The 13,038-nt window shown below is 52.2% G+C and overlaps 1 protein-coding gene across 2 annotated transcripts; it reads right to left on the bottom strand.

The window, feature by feature from the left end:
- Positions 1–2,200: 2,200 nt before the first annotated feature.
- On the bottom strand, positions 2,201–11,422 carry LOC116461312 (cytochrome c oxidase subunit 4 isoform 2, mitochondrial). 2 transcript variants are annotated; one of them, XM_058433024.1, is made up of 6 exons: positions 11,345–11,422; positions 10,201–10,282; positions 9,327–9,491; positions 5,950–6,081; positions 2,885–2,934; positions 2,325–2,451 (listed from the first exon to the last, which is right to left on the bottom strand). In XM_058433024.1, exons 2-5 carry the CDS (start codon positions 10,280–10,282, stop codon positions 2,888–2,890), a joined length of 426 nt encoding a protein of 141 aa, XP_058289007.1. In that variant the 5' UTR covers positions 11,345–11,422; the 3' UTR covers positions 2,325–2,451; positions 2,885–2,887. The 2 variants fall into 2 exon arrangements, with proteins under 2 accessions (XP_031998816.1, XP_058289007.1); XM_032142925.1 differs by lacking the exon at positions 2,885–2,934 and having other exon boundaries at positions 2,201–2,451.
- Positions 11,423–13,038: the final 1,616 nt, after the last annotated feature.

A 13,038-nucleotide genomic window follows, 5' to 3' on the forward strand; every position in this document is an offset into this window, starting at 1 on the left:
CCTGAAGTCTGAGGCTGTTCCTATGCAATTCTCCTTTCTTCCCTTCTTTTCTTCCACAGGTGTCAGATCTGCACTGCAGTCTGAAGATTCTCCCAACCTACTCCTGCTTCCTCTCTCCTTTATCTCTCACAGGCATTACCCCCAATAAATCTCTTCACATGGTTAATTCCTTCTTGGCATTTGCTTCTCAAAGAACCCAAATGGACACAGCTTCCCATCACACTTAGAATAAAATCCCCCAGCGCTTTGAGAGGCTGAGGCAGGAGGATCATTTGAGGCCAGGAGTTCGAGACCAGCCTGGGCAACATAGTGGAGCCCTGTCTCTACCAATAAAAAAGGCCGGGCGTGGTGGCTCATGCCTGTAATCCCAGCACTTTGGGAGGCCAAGGCGGGCAGATCATGAGGTCAGGAGTTCAAGACGAGCCTGGCCAGCATGGTGAAACCCTGTCTCTACTAAAAATAGAAAAAATTAGGCCAGGCGCAGTGGCTCACACCTGTAATCCCAGCACTTTGGGAGGCCAAGGCGGGTGGCTCACAAGGTCAGGAGATCAAGACCATCCTGGCTAACACAGTGAAACCCCGTCTCTACTAAAAATACAAGAAATTAGCCGGGCGTGGGGGCAGCCTGCAGTCCCAGCTACTTGGGAGGCTGAGGCAGTAGAATGGTGTGAACCCAGGAGGCGGAGCTTGCAGTGAGCCGAGATCGAGCCACTGTACTCCATCCTGGGCGACACAGCGAGACTCCATCTCAAAAAAAAACAAAAAAATTAGGCCGGGCGAGGTGGCTCACACCTGTAATCCCAGCACTTTAGGAGGCCGAGGGAGGTAGATCACCTGAGGTCGGGAGTTCGAGACCAGCCTGACCAACACGGAGAAACTCCGTCTCTACTAAAAATACAAAATTAGCTGGGCGTGGTGGTGCACGCTTGTAATCCCAGCTACTCGCGAGGCTGAGGTAGGCAGGAGAATCAGCTGAACCCGGGAGGCGGAGGTTGCGGTGAGCCGAGTTTGCACTCCAGCCTGGGCAACAAGAGTGAAACTCCGTCTCAAAAAAAAAAAAAAAAAAAAAAAAATTAGCTGGGCATGGTGCATACCTGTACCACTACTTGGAAAGTTGAGGTGGGAGGATCACTTGAACTCGAGAATTCGAGGATGCAGTGAGCCATGATCATGCCACTGCACTCCAGCCCGGGTGACAGAGTGAGACCCTACTGAAAAAAAAAAAAGAAATGAAATACTACCTTTTCCTAGAGGCCTTTACCTACCACCCCCCAATCCCCTTTATCCTGTCCCCTCGTGCTGCTTTGTTTTGTTTCTTCATGGCACTTATTACCATGTAACCTACAAGTTATTGCACTTATTTATTCATTTTTCTATTTCCCCGCATAGAGGAATGTCTCCTCCATGAGGCCAAGGTCTTTGCCTGTTTGTTCACTGCTGCATCCCCAGGGCCTGGATTAGAACCTGGCACACAGTAGGTGCTCAATAAGTTTTTTTTTTTTTTTTTTTTTGGATATGGAATCTCGCTCTGTTGCCCAGGCTGCAGTGCAATGGTATGATCTCGGCTCATTGCAACCTCTGCCTCCTGAGTTCAAGCGATTCTCCTGCTTCAGGCTCCTGAGCAGCTGAGGCTACAGGCATGCATCACTACACCCAGCTAATTTTTTTTTTTTTTTTTTTTTTTTTGAGACGGAGTCTTGCTCTGTCGCCCAGGCTGGAGTGCAGTGGCACGATCTCGGCTCACTGCAAGCTCTGCCTCCCAGGACCATGCCATTCTCCTGCCTCAGCCTCCCAAGTAGCTGGGACTACAGGCGCCCACCACCACGCCTGGCTAATTTTTTGTACTTTTAGTAGAGATGGGGTTTTCACCATGTTGGCCAGGCTGGTCTTGAACTCCTGACCTCAAGTGATTCGCCCTCCTTGGCCTCCCAAAGTGCTGGGATTACAGGAGTAAGCCACCGCACCCGGCCAAGTATTTGTTAATTAGCTGAATAAAAGAGTGTCCTCACCTTTGATTAAGCCACGTGCTCCACCCGGAATGCCTTCCCGTCTTCTTGCCTTTCCTAATCCCACCTAAGCCTTGGCTCTGGCCCCCACTCCTCCAGGAAGCCCTCAATGACTAGATGAGTTCTGAGCCCTTCTTGCCCCTCACCTGTTAAAATGCCTAATTTTAGGTGCCAAGTAAAGTCTGAAGTGGAGGTGAGAGGCAGAAGAGAACAAATTAGCTTTATTGGGGTTAAGGGCAGGGGAGGGGAGGGGCCGCTAGAGGCTCCCAGCCAGGGTGGAGCCGCAGGGAGACAGCTGGGGATGCAAGTCACTTCTTCCACTGCTTCTTCTCATAGTCCCAGCGGGAGGCCAGGCCCTGCACAGGATTGACCTTCATGTCCAGCATGCGCTGCAGCTGCTGGGCTTTCCACTCGTCCGTCAAGGTGATCGGCTTTGGAGGAAATACTGCAGGGAGTGCATGGGGTGGATCAGGATCCTGCCAGTCTACCTCTACCAGCCTTCCTCTACCAGCCAGGGTCTCCAGCCATTCTGTAGCCTCCCAGCTACTCGCAAGGCTGACGGTACAAGATACTCCAGGGTTGAAGTATCTTGCACTGAGGAGCTCCCTCCACCCTGTCTAGCCCCTCACCCCAGACTTTCTTCTAAAGCATCGCCCCAGGCACCTCTGGGTTCTGATCCCAGCTTTGCCTTAGACTCCAAGGAGTGTGGGAGCTGGGCCAAGGTCCTTTACAACTCAGTTGCCTCATCTACCTCTGTGGTCTGTGGTAATAAGAGCACTGATTTGAAGACTGCCTGAATCCAAATCCCAGCTCCACCACTCCCTTGCCCTGTGACCTTCAACAAGTCACTTCACCTCTCTGAGCCTCAGTTTCCTTACCTGTCAAAAGCAGGTCCTATCCACTAGGATTGTGGGGACTATTTCCAAAGCTGTTGGCACAATGTTAGACAAATATTAAGCACCTGATACATGTTACCTACTATAATTATATAATTACTGAGTTTGTTCCCACTTGCTGGGCAGGGTCCAGAATGGAATAATTCCTTTTACTTTCTAAGAGGGTTGAGAGTAGGAAGTAGGTAAGAGTGTTCACTTAAAAAATATGGGGACAGGCCACCGGGCGCGGTGGCTCAAGCCTGTAATCCCAGCACTTTGGGAGGACGAGGCAGACGGATCACTTGAGGTCAGGAGTTTGAGACTAGCCTGGCCAACATGGTGAAACCCTGTCTCCACTAAAAATACAAAAAATTAGCTGGGTGTGGTAGTGTACCCCTGTAATCCCAGCTGCTCAGGAGGCTGAAGCAGGAGAATCAGTCTAGTCTGGGAGGCACAGGTTGCACTGAGCCAAGATCATGCCACTACACTCCAGCCTGGGTGACAGAGCAAGACTCTTTCTATAAAAAAAAAAAAAAAAAAAAAAAAAATGGGGAGAGCCGGGTGCAGTGGCGCATGCCTATGGTCTCACTCAGGAGGCCAAGGTGGGAGGATTACTTAAACCGAGGAATTCCAGTCCAGCCTGGGCAACATAGAAAAACCCCTGTCTCTTTTTTTAAAAAAGAAAAAAGGGGCCGGGCGTGGCTATATTATAGGCCGTGGCTGATGCCTATAATCCCAGCACTTTGAGAGGCCGAGGCGGGCGGATCACGAGGTCAGGAGATCGAGACCATCGTGGCTAACATAGTGAAACCCCGTCTCTACTAAAAATACAAAACATAAGCCGGGCATGGTGGTGGGCACCTGTAGTCCCAGCTACTTGGGAGGCTGAGGCAGGAGAACGGCGTGAACCCGGGAGGTGGAGCTTGCAGTCAGCCGAGATCGCACCACTGCACTCCAACCTGGGTGACAGAGCAAGACTCTGTCTCAAAAAAATAAAAAATTAAAAAAAAAGAAAGAAAAAATCTGGTGGGGGAGGCAATACTTAACCTAAAAGCTGAAAGCACTCATGGAGGCATTTTAGGTGCCTTGATATGTGGATCGGGACAGGAAAGGCCTGGAGGCCCGAGCTCCCAACACCGCCCACACCTTACTTCCTGGTCTGCCTGGCCCTGAGGCTGACTCAGCCTGCCTGACCTCCATCCCTGGTACTTTCTATCCCAGGAGCGGAGCAGGAAGGGAACAACCTTTATGAGCATCTACTGTGTGCCAAGCACTAGGCTAGACTAGCCCTTCCAGGATGCATGGGAGGTACTCAGCCTTCCACTGGTCTACCAGAGGGATGGGCAGTTAAAATAAAAATTGTTGGGCCGGCGTGGTGGTTCACGCCTGTAATCCCAGAACTTTGGGAGGCCGAGGTGGGTGGATCACAAGGTAAGGAGTTCAAGACCAGCCTGGCCAATATGGTGAAACCCCATCTCTACTAAAAATACAAAAATTAGCTGGGCGTGGTGGCATGCACCTGTAGTCCCAGCTGCTCGGGAGGCTAAGGCAGAAGAATTGCTTGAACCCGAGAGATGGAGGTTGCAGTGAGCCGAGATCACGCCACTACATTCTAGCCTGGGTGACAGAGCAAGACTCCATCTCAAATAAATAAATAAATAAATAATTTAATAATTGGGGTCAGGCCGGGCATGGTGGCTCATGCCTATAATCCCAGCACTTTGGGAGGCCAAGGCAGGTGGATCACAAGGTCAGGAGTTCGAGACCAGCCTGGCCAACATGGTGAAACCCCATCTCTACTAAAAATATAAAAATTAGTTGGGCGTGATGGCGGATGCCTGTAATCCCAGCTACTCGGTAGGCTGAGGCAGGTAGGCTGAGGCAGGAGAATCGCTTGAAACCAGAAGGCGGAGGTTGCAGTGAGCCGAGATCGTGCCAGTGCACTTCGGCCTTGGCGAAAGAACGAAACTCCGTCTCAAAAAAAAAAAAAAAATTGTTGGGGTCTACCCCCAGAGTGTCTGACCAGTGGGGCTGAGAATGTGCATTTCTAGCAAGTTCCTAGGTGGTCCTATTGGTACACAGAGAACACTTTGAGAACCACTCTTCAGAGGTAATGAAAGTTCAGCTGTCCATGTGACTACCCAGCTAAAGACTACATTTCCCAGCTTCCCTTGTCACGTGATCATTTCTCAGCCTACAGTATGTTAGGAGAAGTGGTTTGAGCAACTTCTAGGCCTCAAAGAGGAGCATATCTTCCCTTTCCCTTTTCTCCTTGGCTGAAATGTAGGCTTGATGGCAGCAGCTGGAGCAGCCATCTTGCATGTCAAGGATGCAGAGCAACAAGACAGAAGGAGCCTGCGTTGTGGAGTCCCCACATTTGTCTGGATTGCTTCTCTGCCCTTGTGAGAAAGGAATAAACCATTATCTAATTTAAGCTCTTATAAGTTGGGGACTCTTTGTTACAGCAGCTGAAGCAATATACTGAAAAATAGGCCAGGTATGGTGGCTCGTGCTTGTAATCCTAGCACTTTGGGAGTTCAAAGCAGGCAGATCACTTGAGATCAGGAGTTTGAGACCAGCCTGGCCAACATGGCGAAACCCTGTCTCTACTAAAAATACAAAAATTAGCCGGGCGTGGTGGCACACTCCTATAGTCCCAGCTATTCAGGAGGTTGAGGCAGAGGAATCACCTGAATTGGGGAGGCAGAAGTTCAGTGTATATATATACACTGAAAAACACACAGTTCATACACAATAATCAGTTACAACACCATTCATGACTATGAGCCAAACACTGGCCTACAGCCCTCTGTCATTAAAATCCTCTTAAGTACCCTGAGATGGAACATTACTATTCCCATTTTACAGATGAGGAAACTGAGGCCCAGAGAGGTAAAGTTCCTACATTCAAACCTAGACAGCCATGCTCTGTCCTTCAGCCTACACCTCTTCAGAAATTTTCAACTCTTCAGATGAGTGCCAGCATGGTTCCTTTAAGAAACTGTCTGGTGGCCGTGACCACAAGGGCATGGCCCAGGACTGCAGCCAGATGAGGTGTTGCCACTCACCGTAGACCCGCTGCCACCAAATCACCAGAGCTGCAAATCCAATGAAGAAGAAGACACAACCCATCACTGTCTTCCACTGATTGGAGCGACGGTTCATCTCCGCAAAGGTCTCATTGAACTGGAGCCGGTACACTGGAGGCAATTGGGTGTGGGGAAGGGGCCTCAGGTGCGTCCACTCTAAGTGATCCCCGGCTTCCCCTCCCTGCAGCAGATGCTGTTCATTCAGCAAATTCTTACTGAGCAGGTACTATATGCACAGCATGACCAGGAACAGGTGACAGCAGTGAATGAGCCAGATGAAAATCCCTGCCCTTGTGGAGTTTAGAGGGGGAGACAATGGCAAATGCATCAGGCAAACAGTTGGATGGCCAGGGAAGGTGTCTCAGAGGAGGTGACATTGGAGCTGAGGCTTGAAAAATCAATGGGAGAAAGTTGGTGAAAACTGGAAGGAAGTGCAAAGACCCTGAAGCAGGAAGTGGGTAGGGAAAGTGTGAAGTGAGGACCACTGCAGCTGGAGTGAAATGAGCAAAAGAGAGAGAATTTAGCAAATGAGAGGCAGAGCCGGTTCACACAGGACCTTGTTAGAATCCATGGAGAAGAGTTTGGATTTCATTCTAACAGAATTAGGGAGGGGGCCAGGCTTGGTGGCTCACGCCTGTAATCCCAGAATTTTGGGAGACCAAGACGGGTGGATTGCTTGAGTCCCAGAGTTCGAGACCATCCTAGGCAATATAGCGAGACCCTGTCTCTACAAAAAATTTAAAAATTAGCCAGGTAAGGCCGGGTACAGTGGCTCACGCCTGTAATCCCAGCACTTTGGGAGGCTGAGGCGGGCAGATCACGAGGTCAGGAGATCGAGACCATCCTGGCTAACACAGTGAAACCCCGTCTCTACTAAAAATACAAAAATTAGCCAGGCGTGGTGGCGGGCACCTGTAGTCCCAGCTACTTGGGAGGCTAAGGCAGGAGAATGACGTGAACCTGGGAGGCAGAGGTTGCAGTGAGCCGAGATCATGCCACTGCACTCCAGCCTGGGCGACAGAGCGAGACTCTGTCTCAAAAAAAAAAAAAAAAAAAAAATTACCCTATGTGTGTAATCCTTTCTCAGTACATTAAATAAATATGAAAATAAATATCTAAAGGAAAATCAAAGCTGGCAGCAGAATTCCTTGGGAAAAGGGAACTGTCTTAGGTTTTGGGAAGATACCTGGGTGAGAGGTTCAGGCTGAGACAATGAAATCAACCAGTGGAGGCCACTCAGCATGGCTGTGGTAGAGCCATGCATAAACACAGGCCATGCACTCCAGTGCTGCCACGCCTGCCTGCCCTGGAAGAAGTCTGACAAGACTCAAGGCTTTTGGCCTGGCATGATGGCTCATGCCTGTAATCCCAGTGCTTTGGGAGGCCGAGGCAGGAGAATTGCTTGAGCCCAGGAGTTCAAGACCAGCCTGAGCAAACATAGTGAGACTGCTCTGTCTCTACAGAAATATAAATAAATAAATAGCCGGGCATGGTAGTTCACACCTGTAATCCCAGCACTTTGGGAGGCTAAGGTGGGTGGATCATGAGATCAGGAGTTTGAGACCAGTCTGGCCAACATGGTGAAGCCCTGTCTCTACAAAAAAAATAGCCAGGTGTGGTGGCGCCCACCTGTAGTCCCAGCTACTCAGGCAGCCAAAGTGGGAGGATCACTTGAGCCCAGGAGGCAGAGGTTTCAGTGAGCCGAGATGGGGCCACTGCACTCCAGCCTGGGTGACAGAGACCCTGTCTCAAAAAAAAAGGAAAAAAAAAAGTTGTTTGAGCTGTGAGGCTACGCTGCAGCTAAGGGTGAAACCCCTGGTGCCTGTCTACGTGGTTTCAAATCTTGCCTCCACCACTCTCTAGCTGCGTGACCATTGCAAGTGACTGCACGCCACTGAGCCTCAGTCTCTCAAATGTGAGCTAACGAGAGCACCTAACGCCACAGCGGTGCCTGCTACATGTAAGCGTGCAGGACATATTAGGATGGTGCTCATTATCATCTTGCTTGGGGAATGTCCATCATTTCTTTCTCTCTCTCTCTCTTTTTTTTTTTTTTCAGACAGGGTCTCACTTTGTTACCCAGGCTGGAGTGCAATGCAGTAGCACAATCACAGCTCACTCTAGCCTCAGCTCCCCTGGGCTCAAGCGATCCTCCTGCCTCAGCCTCCTGAATAGCTGGGACCACAGGCATGTGCCACCACGCTCAGATAAAGAGTGTCAATTTCTCTCTTTTTTAAATTTTATTATTATTATACTTTAAGTTTTAGGGTACATGTGCACAACGTGCAGGTTTGTTACATATGTATACATGTGCCATGTTGGTGTGCTGCACCCATTAACTCGTCATTTAGCATTAGGTATATCTCCTAATGCTATCCCTCCCCCCTCCCCCAAGAGTGTCAATTTCTGAAATGGATGAAGAGAAAACCAAGATATATATGTGTGTGTGTGTGTGTGTGTGTGTGTGTGTGTGTGTGTGTGTGTGAGAGAGAGAGAGAGAGAGAGAGAGAGAGAGAGAAAGGGGAAAGGTGCTGAGAGAGGGCTGGAAATGCAAGCTCACAGGCAGGAACGGAGCCTGGCTGGCTCACAGCTGCATTCCCAGTGCATGATATTGTAGTAGGTGCTAAATAAGATGTTGACTGAATGAATGAACGTGAGAAGCATGAACCTTCCCCCACTAGGAATCCCTTGAAATCTTGGAGGTCAGGCTGAGTATTCCCATTCATGGAATGAGAATAAGGTGCTCCAAATATCAAAGGGTCAGCTCAGGGATGCTCTGGTGGACATGACAAGGGACCACACATCGCTCCAGCCTCCCAGGGTCAGAGGGCTCCTCCCCAACCACCTCACCTGCCTCTCTCTGTCCCATCTCCCCTACATCACTCAATTCCAGGGCCCTCCACAGTCTCCTGCTCTGACACCCTTCCCCATGCAGTTCCCACTCCCTGGCAGTGCCCTCCTCTTCACCCTTAAAGGCCAGCTGGAATGTGCCCTCCTCTGGGAGGTCCACCAAGATTTCATCTCACAGTCCTTGAACACACCTCACCCTAGCCACATATTCTGTATTACAATTACTGGAGTCTGTATCGGTTTTCCCCACGGGACTGGGAGCACCATGGGGGCAGGAACTAACTATCCAGGTGATTCACCTCATGTCCCCAGCATTGCCCAGCATCAGGCTATGCACAAATAGGTGAGTGAATAAACGAACAAAGGCATGAACTTCACCCCTCAGGTGCTTTGAGGTTTCTGGCTGTCTTGGGGGCCTCTCTCTGCCCTCTGATCCCTGACAGGCCCTTCTTTCCAAAGTCAGCCCCCAACCCACTCTCTCCAGCCAGCCCCACCCTGACACTTACGGGCCACCTTTTCGGCGTGGGTCAGCTGGGTCCAGCTTCCCTTCTCCTTCTTCTTCAGGGCCTGCTGCTCAGCGTTGAGTTCTGTGCAGAAGGGCTCTTCTGGCATGGGGTAGTAGCGCTGGGCATAGCACTTGGTGTAGGGGGACATCTTCCCCCCACCACGGGCTGCAGACACAAAGGTGGGAGCTGAGTCCAGGCTGCCCCTGGGACACCCTATCTCTAACTATATTAATAGAGAAGGAGGCTGGGCTTGGTGGCTCACGCCTGTAATCCTAGCATTTTGGGAGGCTGAGGCGGGTGGATCACGAGGTCAGGAGTTCGAGACCAGCCTGGCCAAGATGGTGAAACCGCTCCTCTACTAAAAATACAAAAATTAGCCGGGGGCAGTGGTGGGCACCTATAATCCCAGCTACTTGGGAGGCTGAAATAGCTTGGGGTACTAGTAAGGGCTCAATAAATGTTATCTTTGTTATTCTCCATGGGTCAGCAAGGCCCTTCTGCTATCTGGCTTAAGTCTCTCCTGCTTTAGGTCTCTTTCTTCTTACTAGCATTGAAACTAGGGTCTGGAAAGGAGGAATCAGGGTCCAAGGTTCTGTCAGCATCCTCCACCTCAGAACAAAAGGCCTAGGGGCCTGAGGCTTGGGGGCTGGCTCCTAAGGAAGCTTGGAATGGAGATGGCCACTGTCTGCTCACCCCGCGCATTCCATTTCCTAGAGAAATTTGGCCTTGGACCAAGGAGTGGGATCGTGGGAACATGGGAAGTGTGGTAGGAACAGGCCCAGGGTGGCATGGAAGGGCAAAGGGGGCAGCCTGCAGAGGGGACCCCTGCCCCTATCTCTGGAGTTAGGCTGGGAGGAAGGAGTCCACGTCTCACTGGTGCCTTCTGAGCTGTGCATCCCTCGTCTTCCACGTCCACCTTTCCTCAGCACCAAGCTCCAGGCAGCTCTGGGGAGCATCTGGGGGCGTGAAGGTATAGATGAGTTCTGCCTCCACATCACCCTCTGCCCCCAAACCTCAGGGCCAGGTGGAGAAACCCTTTTCCACTGGTATGGTAGTGGTAGGGGTGTCCCAGGGTTTCAAGGTCACCCTCATGCCCTTGACCCTTCTAATTTTGTCTGATATCCCCAGCAGGGGGCCAGTGGGGGTCCTAGACCTTTGGAGCCCCTTCTTGGGACCTCAATTCACCATCTGAGAAGTGGGAGGAGGACTAAGTCTTGGGCCAGGGTCTGAAGAGTTTGAGGCTGAGGGCTTGGGTTCTGGTGCCAGCCCCAGCTCAGTCTGGCCAGGTTGGAGAACCCTGCTCACTTGTTTGCTCCCCAGAGGAAGCTGGGTGGGGTCCAGGTGGAGAGGGAGCAGGCCTTGAGGCTCTCTTCCCTGCAGGGGCCAGAGGCCCCTGCACCGGCAGAACAGACAGCCGGTCTGGCCCCCACCCCTTCCCCCCTAATTGGCTGCCTACGTGCACACAGGCCTGCTCTGCTGGATCTGGTTGGGGGTGGGGGACTGGGCTTAGCTGGTCTGGCTGAGCCCAGTCCCCCACCCCCAGGGAAGACTCAGGGTTTGGCATCCATGGGGGTGGGGAGGGGCTTTAGAGGATGCGGACTTAACTGGGTCAGAGGGAGGGAGACACACATCTGCGGAAAAGAAGGGAGTCCCACATCTAGGGAGAGAGAGGGGCACCCAACAAATAGAGTGAGGGAGGGGGCACACTACAGGTGATAAGTGAGAGGGGCGGCCCGCGCTTCTGGAATAGAGGGGCTCCAGCCAGTGATTAGGATTAGTGGGTGGGCGAGCTCCACATATCAAGAGAGGGAGGGTGTAATCTATATTTGGGGAAAGAGATGGCACACATATGCAGACGGAGGACTCACCAGGAGTCCTCAACTCTAACCTACGAGAAGCCCCCCAACCCTCTAAGACAGGGACCACTGGGGCGTGACCCAGCGGCGAAAGCAGGAGACCGAGCCGCGCCCCTGACCTGCGCGGGCTTGGGTAGTGGGGTCCTTCCCCAACTCACTCACCTCGCGGGCTCGGCAGCGGGAGCGCGACCTGGGTCTGCCCAGCGAGCAACTGAGAACCCGCTGCGGAGGGACCTCAGCGCGGGCGCCCGCCCCCGGCCCGCCCCACAGCCTTTCTCGGGGCCGCCCCCGCGTGGGAACGTCCTGCTTCGGCCGGGCGTGGGAGCGCACAGCCTGCGTCCCTGGGGGCACCCCGGCCCACAGCTTGAGGGGAGGGACTGCAGAGCGACTCCTGCATCAGTGTCCCTACCGGGGTCCTGCCTCTGGAGACCCTCTGCAGACAGTAGTCCCAAGAGCAGGGTCTCCCTGCCTCCTCCACACGTCCCCTCCTTCCTGTTTCTCCCACCTGGGATATTCTCTTCAGGCCTTTGCAGACGCAAACCTTCCAGCCAGGCCCAATGCCTCCTACTCCAGAAGCATCTTTTAGGCCAGCAGCGGCTCACGCATGTAATCCCAGCGCTTTGGGAGGCCAAGGCAGCAGGATCACCTGAGGTCAGGAGTTTGAGACCAGCCTGCCCAGCATGGCGAAACACCTTCTCTATTAAAAATAGAAAAATTGGGCGGGCATGGTGGCTCATGCCTGTAATCTCAGCGCTTTGGGAGGCCAAGGCAGGCAGATCACGAGGTCAGGAGTTCGAGACAGCCTGGCCAACATGGTGAAACCCCGTCTCTACTAAGAATACAAAAATTAGCTGGGCGTGGTGGCACGCACCTGTAATCCCAGCTACTCAGGAGGCTGAGGCAGGAGAATCGCTTGAACCCAGGAGGCGGAGGTTGCAGTGAGCCGAGATCCCACCATTGCACTGCAGCCTGGGCAACGAGAGCGAAACTCCATCTCAAAAACAACAACAAAAGAAGAGAGGTCATCTTGGCCAGAGTGTCATGGTTAAAGGGGAGGCTGGATGGAGGGAGAGGTGGGCTGGACCACCGAGAAGGACCTGTAGGCGGTAGTGAGGAGCTTGGATTTTATTTAAAGAAGGTGATTAAGCTGGCATGGTGGCACACCCCTGTAGTCCCAGCTGCTCAGGAGGCTGGGGCAGGAGGTGGAGGTTGCAGTGAGCTGAGATTGCACCACTGCACTCCAACCTGGGCAACAGAATGAGACCCTGTCTCAATAAATAAATAAATAAATAGATAGATAGATAGATAAATAAATAAATACAATAAAATAAAATGAAGGTGGGAGGCGACCAAAGTTAAGAAGAGGAGTGATGTGTTCAAATGAAGCAGAGCACAAGTTCAGTAAATGTGTCCCGGGACTGTTAGTATATGGATGGTGGATGAATGGGCGAGGGCTGGGGGTCCCCTCGGTGGCCTGGACACCAGAGCTTTCCAGGTCTCCTGGCTCTAGGTCCATGAGGTATGCCCAGCCCCCATGCCTTCCATCAGGGTTCCTATACCCTAGTGAGTCCATAGGGGCCTGCTCCAGACAGTTTCTAAAGGCTGGCCAGGCACGGTGGCTCACGCCTATAATCTCAGCACTTTGGGAGGCCAAGGCGGGCAGATCACTGGAGGTCAGAAGTTCGAGACTAGCCTGGCCAACATGAAGAAAACCCGTCTCTACCAAAAATACAAAAATTAGCCAAGTGTCATGGCACATGCCTGTAGTCCCAGCTACTAGGGAGGCTGAGGCGGAGGTTGCAGCGACCCAAGATCGCACCACTGCACTCCAGCCTGGGCGACACAGCGAGACTCTG

Source organism: Hylobates moloch, unplaced genomic scaffold, assembly GCF_009828535.3.
Source record: "Hylobates moloch isolate HMO894 unplaced genomic scaffold, HMol_V3 SCAFFOLD_21, whole genome shotgun sequence".
Taxonomy (NCBI): domain Eukaryota; kingdom Metazoa; phylum Chordata; class Mammalia; order Primates; family Hylobatidae; genus Hylobates; species Hylobates moloch.